The sequence below is a fragment of the Neltuma alba genome, unplaced genomic scaffold, assembly GCF_004799145.2.
Source record: "Neltuma alba isolate B1F8T4 unplaced genomic scaffold, ASM479914v2 tig00002584_pilon, whole genome shotgun sequence".
NCBI lineage: Eukaryota > Viridiplantae > Streptophyta > Magnoliopsida > Fabales > Fabaceae > Neltuma > Neltuma alba.
The window spans coordinates 45,141-58,148 of NW_021632928.1; the positions used below are offsets into that span (position 1 = coordinate 45,141).

General features: G+C 32.0%; 1 protein-coding gene and 1 pseudogene across 1 annotated transcript; one reads left to right on the plus strand and one right to left on the minus strand.

Moving 5' to 3' along the window:
- Positions 1–1,230: 1,230 nt before the first annotated feature.
- On the plus strand, positions 1,231–1,806 carry LOC114733179 (VQ motif-containing protein 11-like). Its single transcript, XM_028920588.1, has one exon. The coding sequence runs from the start codon at positions 1,231–1,233 to the stop codon at positions 1,804–1,806; it is 576 nt and encodes a 191-aa protein (XP_028776421.1).
- A 7,429-nt stretch (positions 1,807–9,235) lies between these two features.
- On the minus strand, positions 9,236–12,711 carry LOC114733188 (protein TSS-like; annotated as a pseudogene).
- Between the last annotated feature and the right edge of the window lie 297 nt (positions 12,712–13,008).

The following is a 13,008-nucleotide window of genomic DNA, read 5'->3' on the forward strand; positions in this document are numbered from 1 at the left end:
AGCAAAATTATTTTAACGTACTAGATATAGCTCCAAAAATAGTTCAGGATGCTAGGTGCATTTTTATCCAATAATTTTTTTCCATGGGAATATATGTATTAATTATATATTCAAAAATCTAAAAGGTATTAAAAACTGGATTGATCATTAAATTCATCAAGACAATGGTAAACTCAATAATGATTAAAATACTTTTGTCCAAAAAACTAATTAAAATATAAAAAACATTTATATATAATCTAAAAAAGAATACTATATAAATAAAAAATATTAATCCTGTAAATTATATATAATCTACCATGAACTGAAGTTATTAAAGCATAAGTATAATGAACTGCTATTTTTTAAACTCAAAACATATCATTTCAAACATAGTTAAAAGAGGAAAAATATAAAGTTTTAACTGATTAATCCATTCGAAACTCTCAAAAGAACTAATCGCTTGTTTACCATAGTTCATTGATGTGCGGACCGAGCCGATTATGTTTAACTCCATGCTTATAAAGCATGACACAATGATGTATTTTTGTGAGGATTTAGATGCAAATTTGCTTTAAAAGTTTTTATTTAAAAATACTAGACATCCAGAAGTTTTTGTGGATATAAATTTGGTTCCAAAGTTTAAAGTTATAGTAATAATATTGCCTTATACCATTAAAAAGCTAATGCTAACCATTAAAATAATGATATTAATTATTAATATTTTTAACAATAGGAGGTAACACTGCTATAATTTTAAATTTTTGAGATAAATTTATACTAAAAAAAATTTCGAATGTTTAAGTACTTTTTTGGCATCACTTATAATATATAATCACTTATAGATATGTTTCAGATAAATCAAGATAAAATTTTACTTATATATTTATTTCATATTTTATAAATTATTATTGAAAAACTGCTTATAATACATCTCGAACTACCTAACACTTGTTAAGTGAAAATTGAAAGGGAAATTGCAGCCCAACCAAAAGAAAAACGTGTGTAGAGCAAGGAAGGAGACAAATAAGGGATGGCAAAGTGAAGCGTCCTTAACTTAACTTCCAGTACTTTTTCTCTTCTGACAGTCACTTGCACCACACACCACTCCTCAAGCAAACCCAACCCAAATTCTCAAACTACATCCACATTTTTACCCTTCTCTCTCTAAAGCCCTATATATTGCCTCGCACTTTCATTCGCCTCTTCCCGCTTCCTCTTCATCTCTCACCCAATCTCTCTCCCCCTTTCATGGCTTCTTCCCACCCCACTACCACCAGCACCTCAACCGTATTCCACCACCCACCCATCTACGGATCCGACCCCAATACCGCCAACACCACCTTCGTGCAAGCCGACGCCTCCAGCTTCCGGGCTGTCGTCCAAAAGCTCACCGGAGCTTCCGACGACCCCTCCTCTCCCAGGCTCCCCATCACTCTGCCTTCCCGCCTCGGCGCCACAACCGATGTTGGGCCCAAGAAGCCCGCCTTCAAGCTCCATGAGCGCCGCCACTCTGCCAGGAAGATGGACCTCAGCATCGGAGTCTCCCAACGGCCCGTCTTCACCGTCACCAGCCCTGGCCCTTCTCCGTCGTCTTCGCCGTATTCTTCCTTGTCTCCCTCCTGGTATGCTCGAACCAGAGGATCGGCGACGGTGATAGCGTCGCCGGTGTCGCCGTTAGAGATGTTGGAAGAACGAGCCATCGCCGAGAAAGGGTTCTTCTTACACCCAAGTCCGTTGAGTACGCCACGAGCTTCTCAGCCGGAGCTGTTGCCGCTGTTTCCTCTGCATTCTCCTTCGCACAATAACGAACCCACAAAATCTTGAGAGCTCCCTCACCAACCTCCCTGCGTGTATTCTACGGATTGAGTATTAAAATAATTTTTATTATTAATATTTTAGTTTTATTATTATTGTTAGTATTATTATTAGTTTTCTGGGATTTTGCTGCTTTAATCTTTGGCTTTTTGTCCTGTCAATGGACTTTTAAATTAATCTTGTAATTAAATCGGTTTAGTGCTACTGATCAAGTTTTCATAGTGTTTAAATCAGTTTTTGTTATGGCTAAGCTCTGATATTGTCGGACATGTATAATTTTCACTGGAAGATGTATGTATGTAAGTAAGTTAACACTCCAGATTATCTTAATCCAAAATTTTAAGAGATTGAGTTTATACATTTTTCTATCTTTAAATTTTCTTATAATCTAGCTTTATCTAATATATAAATTAAATTTCTCAAATTCTTTTCAAATTCACTCATAATTTCTCAGTATATATATAATATTTCTTTAGTAGATACTCCCCCGGTCCTAAATGTAAGTGTAAATTATACTATAAAGTGAATCTTATATATATCTAGGACAGAAATTATTTATGTATTAAACGTAATATATTTTGCAGATATATAGGTGTGAAATTTAAAACCATTGTAAAACTTTAAAATGAAAAATTTTAAAAAGAAAAATCAGGGGGAAAAGGGTCAGTGGGGCATTAGACATTTCTATTCTATCTTCTTTTTCCTTTTTAACTACGTAATAGTTTTATAGTTTATGATATAAAAACTGAGAAAAGTGTTTATAGGCTCCACACGCAATCTTACCTTTTATTTCCAAAAGAAGACCAAACAGAGAATCATATCATTTATTATGTTGCATGTTTATGGCAATCTGTGTTTTCTTGCCATGCAGAGAGTAAAAAACCAATATAGTGGATTGATGGCAAAAAAAAAAAAAAAACAGTGAATTGTATTATTATTTATAACTCAAAAATGTTACTCCTCCGGTCCTAATTATAAGACCCAATTGACTTATTTGAGGAGATTAAGGAAGTAAGTTAAGTTGGTTATTTATAATAAATAAGTGTTGTCATTCCTAAAATATCCTTGCTAATTAAGTATATTAGCTAAAACTATCATTATTAGAAGGATTATCTTGGAAAAAAATGCATAAATATAAGAGACAAAATGGATTGAGGTCTTATAATTAGAACCAAATAAAAAGTCAAATGGAGTCTTATAATAAGGACCGGAGGAGTATAATTTATTAAAATTGTTATATTGTATTAGCAAATATTATAAATACAAATGAATCATTAAACTCCAACACTTAATGTAATATATAAATTCAATTAATGTGTTTACAATATATATATGTATTTGTGGTTGTTTTCAACAATTACCTCAAATAAGAAAGAGTTAGATACGAGGTTCTCTAAAATGGAAAGCTTGCAAGGTTCATAGAATAATTCTCTTTTAAGGAGTTCATCAAATTATTCTTCTTCCTACTATTATCAGCGTTTTTTTTTTTTTTACAATTCTTTGTGTTGGTTCTAAGTTTCTGGATCTAGCAAGATTCTCAAGTGAATCACAGAATGGCCTTGCTTCTGATATAGGCCAAACTTTAAAAAAAAAGAAAAAAAAAGAGAGAGTTAAACTTTTATTTGTTTAAAAATGAAAAAAAAGGTGAGCCAGATAATTAAAAAGAAAAAGGAACCATAGTGATTAATAAATAACCATAAGCAGGCTTGTTTGTTTTACGCATTATTGCATGAAAGTTAGAAGTAAATTGCACAACTAATAATTTGTAAAGACTATAATTTATATTTTTTTTATATTGATCATACACGAGAAGAATTTTGGTTAATTGAATTGAATTTGAAAACATGCGGTTTAAATTTGTATTTTTCTTTTACGTGAATTGGGAAGAAGAACTCTGCAATTTTAGGAAACAACTAATTTTAGTTGTAATTAGGAGAGAGAAAAAAAAGAACAATTCCAAAACTAGAGACAAAGTCAAGCTTGAGGCGCATAAATTATTAAATTGCCATCGCTATTAATTCACTGTCATCACTTTATGTCAAATTTTGCTGCTTATTTGCGTCACCATATTCTTAAGTGATTTTCTTTATATATTCTAGTTTGAATCATGTTAATTTTTTTTCCCCAAACTTGAGTCAGGGGAATTTGCACCTATATTTCTTTTTTAAATTATATGTGTCAATTCAATATAACATAATCTTCTTATTTCAGAACAGATGATATACATGATTCTTTTTATAAAAAAATGATGATACTATTTTTGTAACATATTATTTGCTTATAAACTGACATATAAGATCTTAATTTATTTTATCTTTTATATTTATTATTTTTACAAACTAATGTTATATCTAACTTACAAGCTGACATATAATAATTTAATGTCATATAAAGTTATTTTATGGCGATCATATCACATGTATTAGAATGAAGTAATTTATTTAATTTTCTTAATTTAGTTAAATTAATTAAGTAATTCTTACATTAATTAAGAACCATAGAAGCATTGAAAATTGATTTCTTTTAAATTCATGTCGTTGGTTTGAAAAAAGATTAAATAGTGAACAAGATGATATATAGTCGAATAAAATTTCTTTATTATAATAATAAAAAAGTGATTTTATATATTTAAAAAAAGAGAAGTGGGGAATAAATTTAAAAAAAAATAGTAAAAAATCCTCGACAAGAAACTTAGTTGAGCAAAGGTGCTTGAAATTTTTTTAAAGGCTTATGTGGAAGTTATCTTTTATGATGCAACTCTTTTTTATTAGTTATGTGCCACTCATTTTTAACTGTACATACTCAAGGATCTTGTTATTTAGGTATTTTTGCGTGATTATTTTTCTAATCGTAGACTTTTGACCAATTTTCCAGGAAGATAACTATTGGTATATGATAATTTTGTGTCATTTAATGATATGTAATTGCATGATCACAAAAATATTAAATTTAATCATAATCATATTAAATATATCTAAATAGATGAGTGAGCACTAATAATTTGAGTGACAAATTATTCATTTGAAAATCTTATATTCAAAGTTAACCCAATGAGTTCTGAAAAAACACTTTTACGTTAAATGAATCAAATATTCGTGATTATCATTACAACGACTTTAACAATTATATCTTTTTAAAAAAGTGGTTAAATTTGACTAACAGGCTAACAGCAGCTAATCAATTAAAAAAAAAAGATTTTTTTCATTGAATATTTTCCTATATATTTTCTCCCATCACATTCATGTATATTATCAATGCTAATGTAAAAATAAGTAATTTAAGCTCAATTATTTGATGTTACTTAGTGGAGGGGCAGCAAATAAGATTGTCAAAGATAATATTGGTGTATAGCAGTACAAACTTCCTGAGGATGCCAGGAATCCCTATTATTAGATTTTTTTTTTGGCCAAAATTGTTACTAGAATTGAAACATAACTTTTTATTAGTTTATTACCATGAGATCAACACACACACACACACACACTCAGGCACACCAATTGGCTTACTATATACTATATAAATCAGCTCATATTTTTTATTTTCTTTAATTTTATAGGTTAATACCATTTTTAGTCTGAATATTGACCTTGTTTTAATTTTGATTCTTAAAATTTGAAATTTTATTTTTGGTTCCTAAAATTTGATTTTATTTTGATCTGCCTTAAGACATTTTGTCCTTAAAATAGTGTCTTTAATTTTTAAAATAAAGACCAAAATCGAAATGGGGTTAAATTTCAGAAACCAAGACTACTTCTTTTAAATCTTAAGGACCAAATTTAAAGTGAAATCCAATTTTAAGAATCAAAATCATTAGTTTTAAATTTCAGGAGCCAAAACCATAACAGTGTCCAATTTTAAAGACCTAAGATGATATTAACCCTCTTTTATTTGTTGATATTCTTTTATGTTGCAGCCGGTTAATTAATTTAAGTAACTTTTGTCTTCTTTAATGGTTTCCTCATAGCTTGTCATTCAGGGGGAAAAAAAAAACTAAATGTATGTATGACGTTTGTATAGGCATATTTAGAGATATTGGAAAATAAGTCATATTATTTATTATTTATAAATAATGTGATTTGTTATATATTATATAGATACACATACATAACATGTTTTTTTGTGAAGTATAATAAGATTGAACAATGATTCATGCACTTCATAATTTGCTAATAGTATGCCTGCTATAAATTTTATTATTTAATATTACATTTTTCAATTCTCAATATAAAAGCTAATTGACTAATTTGAGTAGATTAAGAAAGTTTATTAAGTTAGTTATTTGTATTCCCTATGTCTTTTTATATAAGCAACTTTGGACTCCATCATATAGATAAAAAAAATTAATTAAAATTGGTTCAAGACAATAAATATGTAGAAATTGGGAGTTCTCCAAAATATCCTTATTTATAGGGAAGAGAATATAAGAAAGAGAATAAGAAAATATGAAAGAGAGAGAATGTGTGATAGAGAGATGGTGGTATGAAAAATTGAGTATTAAAATAAGTAATTAATTCTACTAAAAAAAAGTAATTAATAGGGGCAAATTCAAATAGAAAAATTGCTACAAAAATTTAAGATAACTTGTAAATGTTGCTTATATTTAGAGACAAAAGGAAGATAATAGTTATTGTTTATAAAAAGAGATGCGGAGAGTAATAAATAGATGTTGTCTTTCTCAGAATACCCTCACTAATTATGTGTGTTAACTAGAACTATTATTTGATGGAAATCTTTAACGTGCGCAAATACTACAAGGATTACTTTGAAAAAAATAAATAAATATGAGAGAAAAAATAAATTGAAATTTTATATTTAGGACGAAATTAAAAATCAAACTAATTCTTATATTATAGAGCAAAGCCAGTAGAATGATTTTATGTTTTTATATTTGATATTGAATATCCATGATTTTGTACTTAGCTGATAATTTCCGCCACTCAAGGTGATTAATAATTGATTGGATATTGAAGGGTGTAGATTACAAAGTTAAAAACAAATTGTTGTTATGAACAGTATAATATTATTTCTTTTTTAATAAAAATACCAATATATTATAAATAAAAGATATAATATTAGAGTTCTAGCAAATACAAAGAAATGTTCCGCCAGAAAATATGTCTGAAAGGGTATAACCTTATTTTTTGTGGATGAATATAGTATAACTCCTAAATGAATAATATTTTTTGCCCCAATACATAATATTTAATATCCCCTTTTTTTCGCTATTTTTCTCATAGCTTTCAAAGGTTCCGTAATGTGTAATTATAGAGATTAATTTCGGATTAATTCTTGTGGTCTTTACGTGTAAACCTTTTTGGTTACATATATTTATGTATATTTCTTGGGGTTAGCTGAGCGGGGAGTCCCAATGCTTGTAACATAAAAGTAAATCAGAAATATTTTCTCAAATTTCTCCTCTCCACAATTCCCTTATTCAATTTTAAAATCCCATAACTTAAGCTATAGACATTCAAAATAGTAAATAAATACTTATTATATCTATTTTTCGCTACTAAAAATCACACTTCAAAATAATGTCTATTCTCCTACCCCTTTCATCTTTTTGCATTAAAATGACATTTTATTTTATTCATATTGAATATGAAGGAATCCGAACTTGGTAGTTGGCTCCCTTCGATTCTTTTCAAGTTTCACGACTTTTTACAATTGTTAATGTGGTATAGCATTTGAATTCATGAAATTAATTAATTAATTAAAAATAAAAGTGTAAAATATTAATTCAGGATGTTATTTTTTCCCCAAAATATAAGGACATTAATTAATCAATTTAGCCATTGTTTTTGTAACCTATATATGCCTTCCAAACTAGTTGAACAAAATTGTTTTTTTTTGGGCCATCAAAATAAAATTGATACTTTAATGGCTTATGTTATAAAAAACTGTTTTCCAGTGATAACCAAATATAGCTAAAAAGTCATTCTCACTTTTTGACAGACTTTTAATGCAATTTTTTGGTAACTTTTAGTGTAAATTTATGAATACTTTTATTGTATGGTAATGATTTAGTGGTAAAATAATGAAGCACTAATTAAGGGACACAGCAAAAGCCCTTTAGATGATGGCATTGTTGACTTTCCATTGAAACAAATGAGAAGGGAAAGAAATAGAAAAAGCCAAAAAGCTCACAGATTTTGTTTTTGTAATGAAACAAAGCTCACATATTTTTGTTTGAAAAGGACATGTTTGCTTTCCTTTGAAAAAGATATCAGATTATCTCATTCCCATCTGATTTGAGGCTATCTGCTTTAATTAAGAAATAAACAATGTTGTGATCTTCAGGCCAAAAAATTAAAAATAAAAAAGCCCAAAAAATGTCATGATCTTCTATTATTGCAAAATTTAGATTTATTTTCTTATATCCATTAGGTCCAAATTCTCTAATCAAATTTTCAGTATATAGACTTTTCTTCATAATAAGATTTCAAAATTTTGCTAAACTATTTTTAGTAATAAAAGGAACACATGACAAGATTTGAAGGAAGAATCAGACCTAATAGGATATAATCAAGTATACCTAAATTTTGTTCTTGATCATTTGAATAGGTTTGGAGCTTAAGAATTGAAGCTAAGCCTAATCCGTATTAATTATGTCAATTGATTATAATATTAATACACTTAACAACCTTAACCTTATATTAACCTGGATAGTGATATGGGATCAAATTCTGGTACAGAAAACACAACTTGAACTAGATTCTTTCTTTGAGGGTATGACTATTATTTCAAAACTGGGGTTATCGAAATGATCAAACTCATTTTCCACATGAGTATGTAATATGTAACTCCAGAACATTATTACTGAAACCACACCACATAAAATTACATGAACATTTAATTTTGACAAAAAAAAAACATATAAAATATAAAATAAATTAACCACTCCAATAGCTTAGATCGTTTTTCTTTCTTGTTTTTCCCAATTTAAATTTAGGGTCACCTTTGAAAACGGAGAGTTGGAGAGAATGTAGCTAACTAGCAGCTAGCTGCCAAAGTCCAAAAAACTCATAATGCACCATTATGATCATAATCATTGCAATGTATTTTCATCTTCAAGCCAGTGCACTCCCTACTAGGTAGTGATTCTAACCCACTTAGATGTGACGTGTCTCAACTTTAATATCCAAATTGTTTAAAATAAATTAAAAGTGATTCAGTGATGCTCTAATTATACCTTTCATCCAAAAACGAGCAACAATGACTCAACGTTCTTCCTATGAAGGGAATGCAACAAGCTACCCAGATGAGCAAAATCCGGGTCTTGAATTCTCTTCAATGAGTTACTCTCTACTGTGCCATCTGATTAAATTTCAATAGTACAGATTAATTTGTACTTTTAAAAATGATCAAATCTGAGTAATTAAGCTTAACCCAACCGTCTACAACAGCAGCAGTCTTTTTACTAACCAGAGAGTAGCCATTTCCAGAAACAGTTATAACAAAATGAACTGAACTTGCCAATTGAATATTTATTCGATAAAACAAAATATCCTGAGGAAAATTTTACTATAAGAACTACGGAGTGGAGATTCAAGAAGCCGCCTCCTAAATTGACCAGGGAAAAAAATGCGCTGGCAATCAATGGCCAAAGCTCGTAAACCAAGGGATTTATACCTTGTTAGAGAGTATATTGTCAAGATAACCTCAGATGACTAGACAACCTAATGGCTTATTGGGAATGCCATTTAATTTAAACAACTCCTCAACGGACTGAAGCACAGATGGACTGCTGATTGCACAAATCTGAAACTCCATTTGTGAACTTCTGCCTGCTCCTTCTTTTCTTAGTGACCACTATAAACCCTTCATCTCCGTTGTTCTTATTGGCTGCATCTGTTTTTTCTTGCTCTTCGCTTTCATTTGATTGGGGATTTATCTTTTTTTTCCCTTCATTCGTATGTAAGATTTTTATAATAGCGCTGTCTTTGGCTATTGCGTCAGAAGAATTTTCCATTTTGTCGCTTTTTTCTTCACTGACTTTGGATTCATCAGCAGAATCAATATTTTGCTGAACTGATTTCACAAGCATGCTCAGCAATATCTGCCTAGCTAGCTCTGACTTCTCATATCCAGAAACACGCTTTCTTGGAGAACTTTCCTTCAAATCCTCGCTGATTTTTTCATCCATATTGTTGTTTTCTGCCATATTTGTCCCCAAGGAATTGGCATCATTGGTCTCCGTTTGCAAAACTTTTCTGGGAACAAACTCAGGTGCATGTGGATTCATGATTGTTGGAGCCCCGGATCCAATACTTTCCCTGGTAGGAGTGTTATTTTTTGAATAACCATGTTTCATGCTGAAAGTATAGTTGGTTCTATAGTATAGAGGTGACCTGGGCCCGCAGGGGACCCTAGCAGCAACGGGAGGAAGCACAGGATCCACCGGCATGCCTTGACTGGCATTGGTATCATAAATGTTTGTGATGGGAACCGAATTTAAATGTTGAGCCCTAAACAGCGTTCCTGGGTTGAATGGCTCCGCTGCTGCTGAAAGCTTGCTACCATTGGTTTCTTCAGGTTTTGCCTGATCAGAAGAGAGTGACCCCTCCTCAACTTCTGATGCAGAATTTTCTCTATTTTCTCTTTGAATGTCAGGTTCACAAGTCCCCTCCTTTTCATCTTGCTCAGAAACTGCTTCAACTACAGAGCTTTGGCAGCTTTCTTCAGTTGCATTGCACTTCTCGCTTTCAGTCTTTACATTGTCCACTTCAGCTTTCTCTAACAGGGGCTTTAAAACAGTACCTGGTGGTGCCAGCGCCACTTCTTTGTAAGATATAGACTTTGAAGCCAAAGGACTAAGAACTGCTGGAGTAGAGGAATATTTGGACGCTGAAGCTCTCGTTGAATGATTTACAGGTTCCTCTTTTAAAGTGGAGCTTCTACCTTTTAATTGTCCAGGCGAAGATATTGCGGCTGAAGTGAGTTTTGGAGTTAATTTATGTGGCGATGTTATGTCATTCCTGTAACTGCTTTCTCTGACGATGTAATTCTCAGAGCTATTAATCCTCAGCTTTGCAAGACGAGGTCTCCTCCGACCAAACTTGCGGTTGGCTGTGTTTCCTGACCGCCCTTTAGAATTGGCTTCTTGCCACCCTTCATCAGAGGATATTTCCTCAACAACTTCACTCGTCTCAGGCACATATCTAGTGAATTCATCATTTTCTTTCAGTTCTTCAGAATGAAGCGTGACTTGAGTTGCTTGAGTGTTGCCCTCTTCCATACTTCTATCATCTTTTGATCCATCTAAGGGAATGTTCTCGTCAGCTATTGAATCATCGTGTTGTTGATGGTTTTTATCCATGATTGGGTGTATCTGCTACATCATATATAAAAAACACGAATGTCAAGTAAGTTTAAATGACACTATATTCAGAATGCATCTGTTTTTGAGTTCTGCTAGGTATAAAAAACTCCAAGCAAGCTCCAAAAGAATATAATATGCCGAATGCAATCCAATTTTAACTCATAACGAGCAAAAGCCTTACGTGCTCTAAAGTAATTATAGGAAGGCAAGGGGCCTTGAGCCTAGGGAAAACATGTAATTTTTAGCAAGGAAAAATAAGTTAGTCCTCCACATCTTGAGCACAAGATATGAATTCAGTCAGAACCATAGGGATCAGTGGGTTACATACAAACACATGAAGGAAGATATATGTACTATCAAGGACAGCTAGAAATATATATGCCCACCTTTGCACGTCGCTGTTTCCTCTGAGTGTCATTTCCTTTGGGCTCTTGTTCAGGATTAATAAAATCCAGGAGATCTGATACACTGCAAAAAATGGTTACATATTTGTGTCCAGAAATATAAATTCCATTTGAAACCAAGTAATACTATTTCAGTACCATATCAGTACCTAAGGTGACCTTTACTTGCAATGGATGCATCAGGCTTTGGAGTTCCATTTTTAGCTGCTTCTTGTTGCTCTATTGCTTTTGATTCAAAATAGTCGAGCCATGCAGCAGCATCCTGCATTGGGGAAAAAAAAGAATAGGCCACACCAAACATTAATTGTCACCGCCTTTATGGGGAAATCCTTCCTTAGAGTTCACTCCAAGACAGTCGACACAAACTTTTCAACAATAAACACACCCTTAAAGTTTAAAACCTTAAGAAAACTAATGACCTGCGTACGAAGATCTTCAGGTCCAAGCTTTTCTTGGAGTATCTTAAGGGTCGTTTGTTCGTGTTGTACACTCAGGGAATAAGCTTCCATCAATGAAAGAGCTATGGCAATGGCATGGAAGCTCGCAGCAGTCTAAAACATGAATAACATCATATAAAAACTTCGTGCCAGCCATTAGGGAAGGGGACATGTAATATTCTCAAACAAATAAGCGAAGGGAAGGAGAGAGACCTGGATATGATCTTCTCCTAACAATCTTTTGTTGCATTTAAGAGCTTCATGCAATATCTGAGCGCCACATGAACATTTCCCATACCCTCTTCCATCATAGCCACATTTATATATGTTGCGGCTGTGTTTGGATGAGACAGTCCGCATGTGAAGTGAAGAAGGAAGAGAGCACGGTTGACATACCTGCCAAAGGATACATTAAATTCAATGAGGAGAAGAAATGGCCCATGATAAGTAGTTCTAAAATGAAGGGTATCTGAGCAATTGGTTAATTGGTTGTGATAGGGATGGAATTAAAGGGATTTGATAATATACAAACATAAAAATTTGTTCAGATTTAAAATAATCAACAGAAAGTCATCGCCTAGAAATAATACTAGTACAACAAACCACTTTTTTCTTACTTCAGAGCCAGCTCCATGTGTTGCAGACGATAATAAAAGACAGAGAGATCCCCGTAGCTTTTCATGGTGTCTGGATGGTCAAGCCCAAGCTCCCTCTCGTTTATATCCAGGGCCTTTTGCTGATATATGGTTGCCTAAACAAGGAAAAGATAATCAAAATTTGACATAAACAGCTGGTCAGTCTAAAACCATCTACCTCAAGAATCGACACAGGCCAACACAAAACCCATAGTATAATTTGAATAATAGGCTTCACAGTCCTCAACCATGATGAACGATGGATGCAGAGGACCATTTATATTTTTCTGTTGTTCTTTTCTAGCTTTGTTATCTTTTTCGAGGAACCAAGTCATAAAACAAAAACTCAAACACGACTTTAATTTATTATGCAAAATTAGCTTGAAACTGCAATTCATCTGAAAGAATATTAC

Bases quoted from the DNA above. Each gene is read 5' to 3' on its own strand.
- LOC114733179 (XM_028920588.1), top strand. From the start codon at position 1,231: ATGGCTTCTTCCCACCCCACTACCACCAGCACCTCAACCGTATTCCAC.